The sequence below is a fragment of the Puma concolor genome, chromosome D4, assembly GCF_028749965.1.
Source record: "Puma concolor isolate L17-30 chromosome D4, mPumCon1.1.hap2, whole genome shotgun sequence".
Taxonomy (NCBI): domain Eukaryota; kingdom Metazoa; phylum Chordata; class Mammalia; order Carnivora; family Felidae; genus Puma; species Puma concolor.
In genome coordinates, this window is record NC_141679.1 from 2,083,733 (window position 1) to 2,099,625 (window position 15,893).

The window sequence follows — 15,893 nt, forward strand, 5'->3', positions numbered from 1 at the left end:
GGTAGGGCGCCAGGGGACCCTCTCGCGCTGGGAAGCCACTCGGGCGGCTCTAGCTCGGACGGGACGGACTCTTTATGGCCGTCCAGCCTTGGAGCCGGCGCCTGTGAAGCCAGCACTGGCGATCGTAACACCGCACACGTGCGCTCCGCGCCCTCTGACGCGGCCTTCCCACCGAGTTAGGGACCAGGTGCACCTGCAGCCCCACGGCCTCCGGTGGGGCCACGGCCGCCCTCGGCCGGGACCGCCCGTCCCTCTGCTCGTCCCCGCCTTTCCACAAGTGCTGTGCCCCTTGGCCGCCCGAGCCCGAAGGTTCCATGAAGGAACAGATCAGGCGGAGAATGCAGACCTGGGGAACACTCCAAGGGCCCCCTCCCTCCCCGCCTCCTCTCCCAGAGTTTCCCGAACGCACTGCCTGTGCCAGGTTAGGTTCCTTAGTGTAGCTGCTGATACACGGGCTGCTCAGTACGTGTGATGCACGGACGTCTCCTTAGAGGCTTGTGCTCTGCCTCTGATCCTGCTGGACAGATGCAGTCACACAGGTGGGCTGGGAACGATTTGCCCTCCCCTCCCTCCTTTTCAAAACAGCGAAGAATTTCAACTGATTTTTTGAAAAAGACTCAACTTCTTGACCAGATTTTGTAGTATTCTTGGGAGAAGCTTCAACCTTCACAACCTCTACGTGGCCAGTCGCCACCTTTGTGCTATTTCTCAGCCACAGCAGAACGATGAAACCTCGCACGGCACACCTCCAAGTCCACGGGCTGCAGACTCCAAGAGACACAAGCATGATATCCCCCACTCTGCTAATGTCCTTGCTTGTGTGGAAGGCCATCCCTCTTCTGAGGCCTGTGATCCGTGTCCAGAGATGGGTTTGTCTCAGAAGTTGATGCAGGAACGGCCAGAGATCAGGGTCAAAAGGAATGCTCTTACTCCCTCCTAGGACCAGTCTTCCCAGGTTACATTTGGGCTAATTTGATGCCATCTAGACTCTTGACTCTAGATTTCGAAGTGTTCGAAAATGATCGCAGAATGGGGACCAGAGAAGTTTTCTGCAGTGTCATCTTTTATCAGTGGCCCTGAGAAGGGTCACTCAAGTCCTACCTCTGAGCCATGAGTGAGAATCTTAGCAATAATTGGTTGACTGACTGGACGAAAGGAGCAAACAAGAAGGAGCCTGCTTTCACGAGTGCCTGAGTACATTTTGCCTCAAAACTCTCTAAAACAAAGCTGTTGCCTGAAACCCATTTCAGCCTTCCCCGGATAAAAGCTCAGGCCTTGAGCAATGTCTCCAAGTTGTTCATTTTTCAATGCCCAGCAGGGATGTTTGCAATAAAGTTCACTATGATGTGCTTGAGTGGCTCTCAGCTCATCTCCCCAGCTCCCGTCCAGGAAGCGTGCTCAGAGCAGCTGCCAGAGAGAACACAAAGATGGGTGCCTGTGGAGAGTCCCTTCCACACTGCAGAGTGGGAGAGGCCTGGGGAATGTCCTGAAGGGCTGCACCGTGGAGCTCACCTGCTTTGGGTGGCTGGCCCTACACTCCAGAAGTGCTAATATAAAGAATCCCTGGGCCCTGTCAGGGTGGGAGTTGGGAGAAAACTTAGAAACCGTGTGGACATTGCAGAGGAATTGGGAAATGACTCTCTTACATGACTATAGTACGGAGCAGGGGGAGGGGAGGAACTCCAGGTCCCGAACTCAAAGTCCAGTGCCTTTCCGCATCAGGGTGTCCACTGTTCAGTTTCCACACAGTGGTGGCCTTTGGAGTCAACTTTTCCTCAAGGGGGCAAGGAATTGTTTCGGTGCCTTAACCAGGAGTCTTTTTCAGTGTATGGTCAGTGTGGAGCCATCCTTCTAAACCTCCCTTTCCTTCCCCAACACCCTGCCATCCTAGGAGCTGTACTGCTATGATAGCAGGGGTGAAGCAGGTCTCCCAAGAGATTGGTGGCAACCACTGAGGTTCTTAACCCTCGTCACCCTTGGCCAATTTCCTAACAGTCCTCTCTCCTGACGACACAAAACCCCAATGCTCTTTCATGTCATTTTGAACCTTCCCAGTAAACTGATGTTGATGTGCAATATGAAAAGAAGAATCAAGCAAGACTTTAAAGAGGTGCTCCCATGATTCTCGTGCAGATGGGGCCACATGCCCTGATGAGCATGGATTCCAAAGAACAAGGGTCTCTCATGCAGACAGGAAATACACAAGCCCGTGAGCAGGGCTTCCAGGCTAGCATTGGCCAATGAGAACTTAGAGGAAGCTGGTTGTGTGAATGGGGGTTGGACGTCAGTGGATAGATGGCAGGTGCACATCCATTTCATGGGGATTGATTTTAACCCCTAGGAAAACCAGGACTGTAGGATGTTAGGGAGGGGAAGTTTTCCTAACCCTTACTTCTGTCCTTAGTCCCATTAATTCCAGATACTCAATTCTGTATATTTGACGCCTCCAAATTCCATATCATCCAAAGAGCCTATAGACACCGTGTGTGTGTGTGTGTGTGTGTGTGTGTGTGTGTGTGTGTGCATGTGCGTGCGCAGGCAAGTGATTTTGTGGGTGAGCCAAGATAGCACTCTTTTTTTTTCAAAGTAGCACCCTTGAGTCTCCTAATCCAAGTTCTCTTTCTCACAAGGTGACTAATATTAGCTGAATATATTACACTGTTTGGGTAGAGATGCCATATAAAGTACAGAACCCCAGCTAAATGCAAAATTCAAATCAACTGGGAACAAATTTCCAGTAAAAGTTATATCCAAAATATTGCATGGGACACAATTATTCTAAAAGCTGATCCTTATTATCTGAAATTCTAACTCAGTTGAGCATCCATTATTTCATATGCTAAATCCAGCCACCCTATTCTACAGGGTCCTTGAAATGTAAAGGACTGTAGAACTCCATGTTCCCAGAATCCAGTCTCCAGAAATACGGACAGGAGCCACAGTATCAGCATAAAGTCAATCACTGGACACACTCACACCTATTTTGGAATATGTGTCAACTTTTAGCCACAGAAAAAAATACAAGCATTTTTTGAAAATGAAAATAGCTCACATGTACTTTTAGTTGCATAATCCGTCTCTCTGAAGATTTGAACGTCACAGATAACACTGGTTTCCTGCGAGAAAGGGGCTTGGTGCCCAGGAGTAAGAGGTGGGAGGGAGAGTCATCACTGCCTATTCCTTTATGTCCTTTGACATTGAACCACACAAAGCTATTGATTCTTTGAGATATTCCACTAAAAGAAGGAAAAATGTTAAGAGTCAATGTTGAATGACAGCACAGGATGCTGGGAAACAAAAAGTAGTGATTTCTGGTCCTGCATGTGTAGGCTGCACGACCACTGTCTGATAGGCTGGGGCTTTCCAGCAGAGGAGAGCATTAGTAAGGCTCGTCCTGCTTGAGTCTGAGCAGCTTCCAGCAGCGGAGGGCGGCGAGGACAGAAGGACCCGTGTGCAAGCAAGCACGCAGGATCTGCTGAGACCGTGCTAATTTGGAACCTCCGTTCCATGTGGCCTTCAGGACCCATGTGTTCATCAGAATACATGTTCTGAATCTTGTTCAGAAAGTCCGGCCTCGGTTGAAGTGAGTCAAGAGCCAGGTGGGAAGCAGAGTGGGTTGAGGGACACAAACTCGGCCGATGGATGAAAACGGAAGCAAAGGACCACCGAGTAACACCTCGGTGCTCGGAATCTGAACAACTTGTATAAATTGCCTCCAAAGGCACACAGCAATTGTGTTGCCCCTGTGTCATTTGAGAGGGGCTTGTGGTCCTTGCCTACCTGCCAGAGCCCTCAGGGAATGTCTCCCCACCCCCACCCAGGGCCCTGGCCCTCGGCCCCTCCCCCGCTGCAGAATGTCAGGAGCCCTACATTCTGTCCCTGTTTACATTCAAACTTTTCCCTCCTTAATTGGATCTTGAGCATCTGCTGGAGCAGGTCGCTGTCTGGGACCTGGACTCGACGTTTCTCATTGTGGTGGCTGTAGGATACAGTGGTCCGTGCCCAAGCCTGCGGGGATGGCCTCAGAAGGAGGTAAGCCTGTGGGTTGGGCAGGCGTGTCCGCGTCCCTGCCATCCCTCAAATCCGTGGGATTCAAATGTGACACTTGGACAGGGGCACATGGGGGCGGGGGTGGGGGTTGGGTAGGGAAAGAGTGTGGGGGCCAAGGACAGCTCATCTGGGAGGCTGGGAGCCCGTGGAAACCTGCAAGGACCCTGGGGAGGAGGGCGGGTCGAGACCTCGTAGGGGAAATGCCCTGGGTGTGGAGAACGGATGGAGGCAGGCACACTGCGTGTCTCTGGAGTCACACACCACTTTGACAGTTTGTAGCAGAGGTGGCACCGTGTCGTGGTGGTGGCACAGGCAGGGTCCCAGGGAAAGGACAGCCGGGTGTGGTATTCCTCAGACACCTGGACCTCCCCCACCATACCCTCCAAGGGACTTGACTGCAGATTCTGGGTCTCCATAGTGCCTGATAGGGATGTGGGGGGAGATGGTCTGAGCCAGGACGTGGTTCAGTGGGGCGGTCTTGTGGCCAATGTCCTCCCCGGGAGCGGGGCTGGAAGTTCCTCTAACACCCCCGGCCCCGGACTTCCACCCCTTCCAGCCCAGAGCTGACTTCTCCCCAGCCCAGGTGACCCTTTTCGTAGATTCAGCAGGGACAGGGCATCAGGTGGCCTCAACCAAGGTAGGCCTTGGGTTCCTCAGCTGTTCTGGGTCCCTCTTCCTCTTGAGGACGTGCGGTCCTTCCACCTGCTTCGTCTTGTCCGGGGTTTCCTGGCCAACCCTCAGCCCTGGGAGCCACCTTTGAGATGAAGAGTCGGCTTGTATTCCTCGTCCCTGTGCCGTGGATGGGGAACCGAGTGTAGCGTGGTTGGGTGTCCCAAGCAGCATCTGTGAAAGCTGAGTCCTCCTTACAGGGGAGAGGAGGGGAGCCTGGACGGGAGGACCATCTTCTGTGGCTGTATGACATGTCGTGGGACAGCTGTTGATCAGTTAGATGTGCAGGTGTGTCCCTTGTCCCCCCGAACGAGGACCCGCATGGGTTCTTCCTGAACAGGCACGGGATCCAGCCCCTTTTCCTCCTGGCCCTGGGCTCATGCTGGGCTCCTCGTGTGTCCTCACCTTCACTGTTGGAGCTGGAAGGGGAAGACCACAGAAGCCTGCATTCCCGCAACCAGTCCCACGTGACCCAGCTCCAGAGTCCCCCCGCCCCAACAGCCCCGCTGCCCCGTCTGCATTGCCCTTTGCTAGTCTTCTGTAGCCACCGTGGGCTGCGAGTGACAGGAACCAGGGAACATGACGCCTGCCTCACACTCTCCCAGGATCCGAGCTGCTGAGCGGTGGCAGCACCTGGCCCGTGCGGCGTGTGGGCTGTGGGGGTTCCTAAGACGGGGTTACGTGGGGGCTCGGAGGCCGCGCTTCTAGGGAGAAAGATATTACAAGCGTTTGTTTTCTTATGTTAGGACAGGAAGAAAGGGAGGGAGTTTTACTGAGCGTCAGGCATTGGGGGTCTGAGCAGGAGAGGGGCCCAAATGGTTTAGACGCTGCCCGTTCACAAAGGCCCTTCAGGTGACTCGGACGTACCTGGGAGCAGAACCCAAGCCGCCTGGGAGCCGGCCGAGGGCATTTCCCACGGGGCAGATGTCCACCCAGCCCCTCGTCCAGGAGGACAGCCCGTGAGGATGGAGGGTGGTGTCTGGGGTCCTGGGGAGGTTCCCAGAGTCAGTGCTGGCCAAGGCTGCCTCTTCCAGGCAGGCAGGCTGTCTTGTTGAGGAGGGCGGGGACAGTAATTGTCGTCTGGAGGCCAGAGCATGGAACTCACTCCAGGACACTTGCAAACCGCACCTTTTCCTGTAAGCGTCCCTCCCGTGTCGCGATTCCCCACTCCGCTCCCTAGTGAGCAAAGGGGCCCAGGATCCTGCGTCCTGGCTGCGATTCTCCGACTCCATCCGGCCCTTCCCTTCTGTCCACAGCATCTCCAGTGCTGGGACCGCATGTGGCCATGGACCCGGAGGCCTCCGTGTCTTCTTTGACGGCACAGCCGTTTCCCCCACCTGCTGCTGGCGCCTCGCGCCGGTCACCCCGGGGGCAGCACTCGCCGCCCCACGTGACCCCGCCATTCACGCCTGGCAGCCCCGTGGTGCTGCCCACTTTCTGCAGGACACCGCTGGTGGCAGGAGATGCCGTCCGTGGCCCAGGTGGGACCCGGGCCTGTAACGTCATCGTCCAGGTCAGGTCAGAGTGGGGGCCCGCAGATGCCCCCCAGACTCAGACCGTCGTCCTCACCCAGGCCCCCGCTCGCTGGAGTCCTCCCGGGGCCCTCTGTGGGGGTGCTGCGTGTCCCACACCCCTGTTCCTGGCAACGTCGGCAGCGGGGAGCCCCGTGTCCGCCCCAGCCGTCGGGGGCACCTGGGCCGGCAAGGGAGGCTCCACCCCGGGCCTTCGACCTCAGGCTCCCCCCCCGGCTGTCCGGCGGGCCCCCGTGGTGCCCCCGGGGACCGCAGGGCCGCAGCCCCCCGCAGCTGCCAGGGAGGGCAGCCTGGCCAGCGGCCCCGCCAAGGCCTCGCCCGCGGACTCCTGTAGCCCCAAGAGTGTGTACGAGAACTTCCGGCGCTGGCAGTGCTTCAAGGTCCTGGCCCGCAGGCACCTCCCGCAGAGCCCCGACGCCGAAGCCCTCTCCTGCTTTCTCATGTGAGCGCCTTCTGCCCCCCCGCCGCCCTCAGCCAGGACCCTGGGGTGTGCCCAGGGCGGGGGCCTCAGGGTGAGGAGAGCAGGGTGTGAGCCAGTGCCGCTCGGGGAAGGCAGTGCGGCGCGGGTCCTCTGGGGTCCCCCCCCGGACACGGGGTGACGGCACTTCCCGCAGGGGACCGGGGGACCGGATCACTGCCTGGCACGGCACGCTCAGTATCGTCATTACGGAACGCAGGGTCCGGGGGCAAAGAGCTCCCTGATCCAGGTGCGGGTGGGTGGTCAGCCTGGAGCCCAGGGCCCGGGGCTGCCCAGTGTGAGGCAGTGACAGTGGTCGCCTGGAGGGGGCTGGTTTGCACGGCCAGACACCGCCTGTCACCTGCCAGCACTGAGTCTCGCTGGGCGGGGGACACGTGCTGCACAGGGCGGGGTGGGGCAGGGTGGGGCCACCAGGCCGCAGCCGCCGCCTGACCCCGAGGGCTTGCAGCCCGGTGCTTCGGTCCCTGGCCCGCCTGAAGCCCACCATGACGCTGGAGGAGGGAGTGTGGCGGGCCGTGCAGGAGTGGCAGTGCAGAAGCAACTTTGACCGGGTCATCTACTACGAGATGGCAGGAAAGTGAGTCAGGGTCCCAGCCCCAGGCCCGTGGGACCCGTGAGGCCGGGCTGAGCACAGGGTCCTCCTCACCTACCTGCCCAGGCTTCAACCCCAACCTGATCGACACCCACCCCTGCCTCCATGTGAAGGTCTCAGGATGGGGGCTGAACCTGCGACCCCGGGGAGGTGGGACCCCCTCTGGGGCCGGGCCGGGCCGGATCGGCCAGCCTGCTGCCTCCTGGGGGGCCAGGACCATGGCTGCCGCTGCCGGGCACTGCCTCTTCCGGTCCCCCACGGCCTCCGCCTTTGCTGGGCTCCACGGCCGGGCCCCTCCTCAGTGTGGCCTGGGTCTCCTCACCCCCAGGTTCATGGAGTTTGAGGCAGAGGAGGAGATACAGATTCAGAAGCTGCAGTGGGTGAAGGTGGCCCAGGGCGCATCTGCTCCAGCCCCACCCAAGCCTGGAACACAGGGGTCCCCAGCCCTGGAGGGGGGCCGGCCGCCAGGTACAGCACCCACATTCCCAAGGGAGCTGGCGGCCGGAGGCAGTGGGGCCTAGGGAAGGCCGCTGTCCCCACGTCCTGTCTCGTCCTTCACGTGGGCCTTGGTCTTTCAACCAAACCAGCCGCAGAGAGCCTGGGGTCGTAGCTGCCCTTTGTCACCGTGAGATATTGACCTGGCAAGTCCCACCTCCCTGTCAAGGGACCCAACAGAACTCTGCCTGGAAAGCGGGCTGCGGGGGGAGACCCTTGGAGAAACGGTGGGTCCTCTGTTGCTCACAGGAGACGCTATTGGATGCTCCTCCCCTCAGCTCCCCCGTCCCAGGGTGCCTGTGGCTTCAGGTGGCCCTGACCCAGCCCCCACCGACATCAGTGTCCCCCAAACCCTGCCCTCTCCACAAGCAAGCTGGAGCCCCTCTCACCTCCTCCCTCCTTCCCGCTCTGCCTCAGCCCGCATTCCCAGGAAGGCCGGCTCCAGGGCCCAGCCACCCTGCCCGCAGCCACACAGACCCCCGCAGCCCAAGGCACCCAAGGAGATCCCCCCTGAGGCTGTGAGAGAGTACGTGGACATCATGGAGGGGCTGCTGGGGCCTGCCTGCTCAGCCCCGGGGGCGCTAGCGGGTGAATGGGGACAGGACGGAGAGGAGCCACGGCAGGACGAGGACGCCATCTACCTGGACCCGGGTCTTCTCAGCTACATTGACAAGCTGTGTTCCCAGGAAGACTTCATCACCAAGGTGGGCCGGCCCACAGCCTGGCGTCTGGAAGATTCCAGGCATTGCCACTCCGACACCCGGAGTGGGACTGTGCCTAGGCCTTTGGGATCAAGCTCTGTTCCCCGTTCCTGAGCTGTGTGTGTGCAGGCATGTGTGTGTGCACGTGTGTGTACTTGGGTGCATGTGCTTACGAGCATGTGTGTACTTGTGTGTATGTACGTACAAGCAAGGGTTTGTATGTGTGTGTATTTGAGTGAATGTGCTTATGTGCATGTGCGTGTGGGTACTTGTGTGCATGCATGTGTGTATACTTGTGTGCATATGCGTCCATTTATGTGTGTGCATGGGGGTGTACTTGAGTGCATGTACATACATGCAAGTGTGTGTGTACTTGTGTGAACGTGCTTACGTGCGTGTGTGTGTGCCTGCGTGTAGGGTGCATGTGTGTGTGCTCTTGTGTGCGTGTGCATACATGTATGTGTGTGCATGTGCGTGTACTTGTGTGAATGTACTTACGTGCACGTGTGTGTGCCTTCGTGTAGCGTGCGTGTGTGTACTTGTGTGCATGTACGTACATGCAAGGGTTTGTTTGTATGTGTACTTGAGTGAATGTGCTTAGGTGGATGTGTGTGTGCCTGTGTGTGTTTGCATGTGTGTACTTGGGTGCATGAACATACGTGCAAGGGTTTGTATGTCTGTGTACTTGTGTGAATGTGCTTACGTGCATGTAAGTGTGCCTGCGTGTAGGGTGCACCTGTGTGTACTTGTGTGTGTGTGTCCATGCACGTGTTTGTGGCTGTGTGTAGTGTGCCTCTGTAGGTACTTGTGTACATGAACGTGTGTGTACTTGTGTGTGTGTGCACCTGTGCAGGTGTGGGTGAGCCTGTGTGGGTGTCTGTGTGTGGCCTGTGTGTATGTGTACGTGCATGTCTGTGTGTGTATGCATATGTTTGTGAGGATATGTTGGTGTCTACCATTTGAATGCTTCTGTGTCTCTGTGTGGGCACATATGTGTTGGGGGTGTGTGTGCATACGCATTTGTGTGGCTTTTGTATGTGCGTATGTATATATGTATGTATGTGTGTATAGGCTTTGTCTCTCTGTGTATGCATGTGTGAAATTGTGTTGTCTGCACGTGTGCCTGTGTGTGCGTGTGTGCGTGTGCATGTGCGCCTGTCTGTGTGTGCGTGCAGCCAGTGACCATGATGGTTCAAACATCCTGCCTTGTGCAGAAGGCGGGGTGGGGCTTCACGTTACCAGTTTCCCTGCGGGTCCTGCTTGGCTCACAGGTGCCCCCTGCCCAGGTGCCCACAGCCTGTTCCTTCTGTCCCAGGTGGAGGCAGTCATTCACCCGCGATTCCTGGCAGAACTGCTTTCTTCAGAACCACAGCTGGATCTTTTGGCCCTCGCTGAGAAATTGGAGCAGGAAGAAGGACTCTCCCTTGCAGAGGTGAGCAGGGCAAAGAGAGACGCAGGAGAGGAGCTGAGCCAGGGGAGGGAGGGGACCCAGGTGAGCCAGGGAAGGGGGGGCGCTCAGTACAAAGGCACACGTGACTCGGTCCACCGCTCCCCTGCCTAGGAGGCATGGCACTGGGGAGGCGAGCTCCAGGAGCTCCAGGGCAGGTACTGAGCAGAGAATGCCATCTACAGGATGGGGAGCCTGGGAAGGGAGGGAGGGACTCGGGGGGATATCAGGAGAGCCAGGGCCTCACGGGCCACCCGACCCCTCCTCCCACCCCCCCCCACCCCCGTCCCCCATGCCACCGTCCCACCTCCCCTCTCACACTCCCGTGCTGGCCAGTCACCGTCACCTCCCTCCTCCCAGCTGGTAGAGAAGAGACTGGTGGCCTTGGCGGTGGAGGACGGTGTGCCCACAACCCCGAGTCACTGTGCAGCGACACTGGGCTCCGGGCCTGAGGGTGAGGCCAGGGCCCGGCCAGGGGTCAGCCGTGAAGCCTGCCCAGCAGAGAGCGAGTGCCAGGACCTCCGGAGGCACAGCCGGGCACACGCGCACCCGTGCAGACCCAGAGCCTTTGCCGCGTCTCCAGGACAACAGCAGCTGCCTGCCCTCCGGGCTGGTGGGCTCTCCTCTCCTCCCCAGGGGCCAGGGCGCACCCCTCCTCGGCCGGACCCCAGGGATGCCCCCGTGTTCAGAGAGGCCCCCCCTGCTAGGGAGCCTGGCGGGCCAGCAGATGGGTCCAGTGAGGACGAGGAGGAGCTGCCCAGCCTGGCCTTCCTCCTGGCCTCTGGGCACAGCCTGCTGCCCTGGGGGCTCTCCCAGAGTCCTGCTCCGGCCCCGGGCCTCCCCAGCCCTGGAGGGTGCGGGCCGCGGGGAGCTCCCCAGGCCCCCGCTGCTCAGAGAATAGGCCGCAGCCCAGCCGCTCCCCCAGCTGCCAAGTCCAGAAAGCGGGCTCTGCGTGCGGGTCTGGCCGCTGCCGGGAAGACGCCCCTCCCAGGGGCCAGCCTCAGGGGCTCGGTGCGGGCCCTGGCCGTGGGGCTGCTTCGGCCCTCTCTGCCTCCAAAGAGAAGGTGTGGCTCCTTTGTCCCAGGGAGGAGGAAGAAGCAGCACTGCAGCCCGTAGGGAGCCCTGGGCCCACCCTTCAGTGCTGATCCTGGCTGGGGGGAGAGGGGGAGGGCACGACTGCGGGCGGGGCGGCAGCAGCCCCCAGGGGCGCTGCGTGTACGTGGGAATAAAGATGGTTTTGCCGGGAAATGCGTCTGGGCCACTGCGTGGAGATGCCCTGGCCGGAGGGAAGGGGTCTGGGAGGGGCCTCCAGGGGCTTGCGGTCACCATGTGCGTCCCTGAACATCCAGGGATGGGCGCCCTCTGCACCACAACCGTCTTCCAGAGTGCAGTCTGCAGTCAGCCCTGTCTTCTCCGGGAGCTGCCCTCTGCCTCCCTGCAGCGTCCAGCCCTGGGGCTGAGCTGGGGCGGGGAGGGGGGGCTTGGGGGGGGCTACATCCTCCTTGGCTCCTCCAAGGCTCCCTGTGTGGGCCTGAGGGAGGGCAGAAGGCCTGGCCTCAGGGGACAGGCTCTGGGGCTCTGGCCTCGTGGTATGAGGAGCATCTTCCAGTCCCAGTGGGACCGTTGAAATGTGAGGGATGGGGGGGGAGTCCTCTTCATCCCCGTGAGGATGGACTCGGGGAAAGCATGAGGCGGGACTCGGGGGCCACCAGCCGGGGTGTGCGCTGCGCTGTCCCAGGCGGTCAGCTCACTGGGCCTCCACAGGGAGCCTGGAGGGAGCCAGGCTTCACCGCTTTCTGAGGACCGTGGGCTCCGGGAGGCCAGGGGATGAGGGCAGTCACGGGCGCCAGGGCGGCTGCCACACAGCGTTGGCTCCAGAGTCCTCCTCCTGCTCCCGTAAGAAGAAACCCCTCAAAGTAGCCTTGGAGTCGTGGGGAAATCCCTCGCATCCAGGTGCACACCTGTCCCCACTGATGACGGTGTCATGTCTTCTGATGGCACCCGGGCAGTCGGGCTCCCTGTTGCCCCCCCCTCCTGGCTGCACGTTTGTTCTTCATTCCGAGCTGCGGGGTGTCCTACAGGTCACTGTGCGCTGGGCGGGAAGGGGGAGAGCAGGCTGCTTTGGGGAATCCTGGCCAGGGTGCCCCCATGCTCCCCAAACGCTGATCTTGGGGAGGCCTGCCCGCACCCATGCCTCCATCGGTCATCAGCCATCACTGGGCACGGGTGTCTTAGGGGGCTCCGGCAGAGAAAGATGGTGTCCGTGGCCAGTTGTTAGGACAGACAGTGCTGAGCCATCCCCGGAACCCCTACAAGCATTTGCTCTGGAGATTCTGGGCCGGGAATCAGAGGGCTCGGAAAGTCCCCACTTGTGGTCCCCATGACCTACTTGACGGGACCCTTCCTCCAGATGAGCTGGCACGAGTCCCCACAGCCTCGCAGGTCTCCTGGGAGGCCCTGGACGTGACTCACGGAGTCTGAGGGCCCGTCCGTCTGGGATGCCTGCGTGCCAGCCTGGGCTCTCTCTCGTTGCTCATTTTAGCAAAATATCTTGCGATTAAGCTGGGCTGTGTGAGGGTTCATTTTCCCTACTTCACCGCAGTCTCTGAAGGCCAGTCTCCACCCTCCTCCCATAGTCTGTCCTTTGGAATGTCCTTTGTCGTGGTTCATTCCGAAGATCATGCTTCAGGGCCGTGTATTGTGTGAATTCGTACAAAGTGCATGGACATTAAAAGATGTTTTCCAACCCCACACACAATCTACAGAGGTATCCGTAAGGTGTTTCTAGGTTGTAAGGCTCCTAAAAATATATAAATAGAACAATTGGTAAAGTGCTCCTGCCCTTTACAATCTGTTCATATGAAAACAGCCAAATGTAGATTTTTCTCTTGCAAATTGTGCTGAAGTGGAGCCTCAAAGCCATCTATACAGACCAACCTATGCCACTGGGAGCACAGTGGTGTTATCAGTACCGAGAGGGTGATTCAGATCACACGCCATCCTTCCCCCCCTATTTTTACCTCGATGTTGGCTTTGCTGGATCCCTTGTGCTGTCCCAGAAAGCAATGGATATACCACTATTGTAGTCTCTGTGTACTTCTGATAAGTACGTCTTGTAGGCCTGGATTCATCTTTTCAGGGCATTCGCTATTGGTTGCTCTGCGTGTGCAAGATATTGACAACCTCTAGATAAAACTGACATTAAAAGAATTTTCTCCAATGGTATTTGGAGAACAGTCATAAAGTAACTAAACAAACATAATCGCATTATACTCTAATGTGTCCAAAGTTTAAGCTTTAAGTTATATATAGATAAAAATGAAGATAAAGTTTTTCCCCTCAGTTCAGCAATAAGACCAGAATATCTGCTCTCATCTCTCCTTTTTCAACTTAATATTGCAGGTCCTAGTTAGTATAGTAAAGTTAGAAGTGGAAATAGAGGCATGCGGTTTGGAGAAGAAGAAATATATCTGTCATTATGTGCTGATGTCATTATGTGATGACGAAAATTCCAAGGACTCTACAAGAAAACTCATAATAGATTAGCGAAATCTCAGAATACAAGATCAGTGTAATATGCAACATCGATCATATTACCATAGTCTAGCAACGAACAATTGGAAATGAATATCTAGAACATATACAGTCATTCTCTCAGAAATGAGATGTTTGGTGTAAGTCTTTTAAAAAATGTAAAGGACCTGCACAATGAACCTTACAGAACTGATGAAAACAAACAAGCCCATGTAAGCACAAGAACATACTGCTTTCATGAACTGAAAGAGTCAAGGTAGTAGATTGTCAATTCTTGTAAAATTGATAGACAGGCTTAAAATGGAATTCCTGTCAGTTCCCCATAAGGCTTTTCTTTGGTCAAAATAGACAAACTTATTCTAAAACTTACACCGAAGTTAAAGGAAGAGTGACAGCAGCAAAATGATGGACAGACTAGGATGGTCCAAGCTCTTGTTTCTGCACAGAAAATTAAAAAAAAAAAGAAAGAAAGAAAGAAAAGAAGAACACACACACACACACACACACACACACACACACACACACACTCTCTCTCTCTCTCTCAGAAACCTCTAAACCAGCTTTATAGGAGCTCCAGAAAATAGCCAAAGGCTTCCAGTGACCAGCATATGCCCAATCAAGAAAAAAACATCTCCAAAAAGGTAAGAAGGTTTTGTGGCATTTTACCCACCCTTGTCCCATACCTCCCAGCAGGGCCATGGTCTTAGTCCTGTGCAGGAGCAGGGCTGGTCCCCGGTTCCCCTCCTCCATTGTGGGGAGCAGAGCAGACCTTCCTTGCAGATAACTGTGTTCCCTCATTCCAATCTTTCTGGGGGCCTCCTGAAGGCCTGGAGCAAGATGTTCTTGTGTGGTTTGTACAGGTTGGACACAGGTGGGAAAAGGCAGGTGCTGCTCCTGAACCTACAGGGCACCTCTGAACCTACAGACGCCTGAGCTAGGAGATTCAGGCCGGGGACACATAATTGACCGTTTAAAGCTCAGGAGATAAGCTAAAGTAAGACTGTGGGAAATGAGGATTTTCTAAAGCAGCCTGTATACAGGGGAGTTTAAAAAGCCATGTGCAGGACAGGCAAGAATGCTCAGAAAAGTCCTGAGAAGACCTCAAGCTTCCACCCCAGGCTGACTCCTAGACCAGAGCAAGCCTAGCAAAGGGGGAGGGGGGACAAGGACTCCAGCACAGAGTCAGCATGCCTGGGGGAGGTAGCTGTTCTCTCTCATTATTTGTTATTTTTGTTTGTTTATTTGTTTCAGCTCTGGAGATTCAAAGAAATATTTCAAAACATAAGCTAAACACAAACTAAAGAAACAAAGACTTCAGTGTTTAAACTCAACAAGTAATCAATCGTCTTTGCAAAAAGTAATAATAATAATAACTGGAGGTGTGCCTGGGTGACTCAGTCATTAAGCATCTGACTCTTGACTTCGGCCCAGGTCATCACCTCACAGTTCATGAGTTCTAGCCCCGCATCAGGTTCTGTACTGAGAGTGAGGAGCCCGGTCGCGATTCTCTCTCTCACTCTCTCTCTGCCCCTCCCCCCCTCTTTCAAAATAAATAAATAAACTTTAAAAAAATGGAAGCATCAAATTGAACACACTACTACAGACTTCAAAAATAAGTAAAAACCCAACAAACCATGGGGAACAGGAAGATTCTTATTTCCAGAGTTACCAATAATAACCAATTTCCAACAAAAAAGCCACAGGCATACAAAGAAGCATAAAAATAGTAAGCTCATCTTGACAAAAGAGCAAAAGCACTTCTATGAATGTAGGATAGTTGTTTTATTTGTTTGTTTGTTTGTTTAGCAAGGATATGAGTGGGGGAGGGAAACAGAGAATCTGAGGCAGGCTCTGCAGTGTCAGCACGGAGCCCCATGTGGGACTCGAACTCCCGAACCCTGAGATCATGGCCTGATCCAAAAGCAAGAGTCAGATGCTTAACTGACTCAGCCACCAGGTGCCCCGAGGATAGTTGTTTTAACAAATTGTGTTGAAACAATTGAATGCCCACAGGCCAAAAAAACAAAAAACAACCCCCCCCAAAACCTCCACCTAAACTTCACCCTTTATATATAAAAATGAACTCAAAATGGATGATACATCTGTACATAATGTAAACACATCTGTACGTAATGTAAATACCTCTCTACCTAATGTAAAACGTAAAACTATAAATCGACAAAAAACATAGGAGAAAATCTTTATGATTTAGAGTGAAGCAAAGGTTTCTTAGCCATGACACCAAAAACGTGATCTATGAAATTAAAAACTGATAAATTGTAATCATCAACATTACAGACTTTTGTTCTGAAAAAGACCCCATGAATAAGATGAATAAACAAATTGATATATTGGTGCCACCCTCAGAATCCACTTCGATTTCAACAGTTTTATA

General features: G+C 55.6%; 1 protein-coding gene across 1 annotated transcript; it reads left to right on the forward strand.

The window, feature by feature from the left end:
• Positions 1-6,073: 6,073 nt before the first annotated feature.
• LOC147574645 (NUT family member 2G-like) lies at positions 6,074-11,182 on the forward strand (the record flags this gene model as incomplete). The annotated part of the gene is made up of 6 exons (XM_086684721.1): positions 6,074-6,693; positions 7,178-7,306; positions 7,650-7,789; positions 8,234-8,520; positions 9,833-9,949; positions 10,325-11,182. Coding segments are annotated over 6 exons (2,049 nt in total), but the record flags the coding sequence as incomplete, so codon positions are not given.
• Between the last annotated feature and the right edge of the window lie 4,711 nt (positions 11,183-15,893).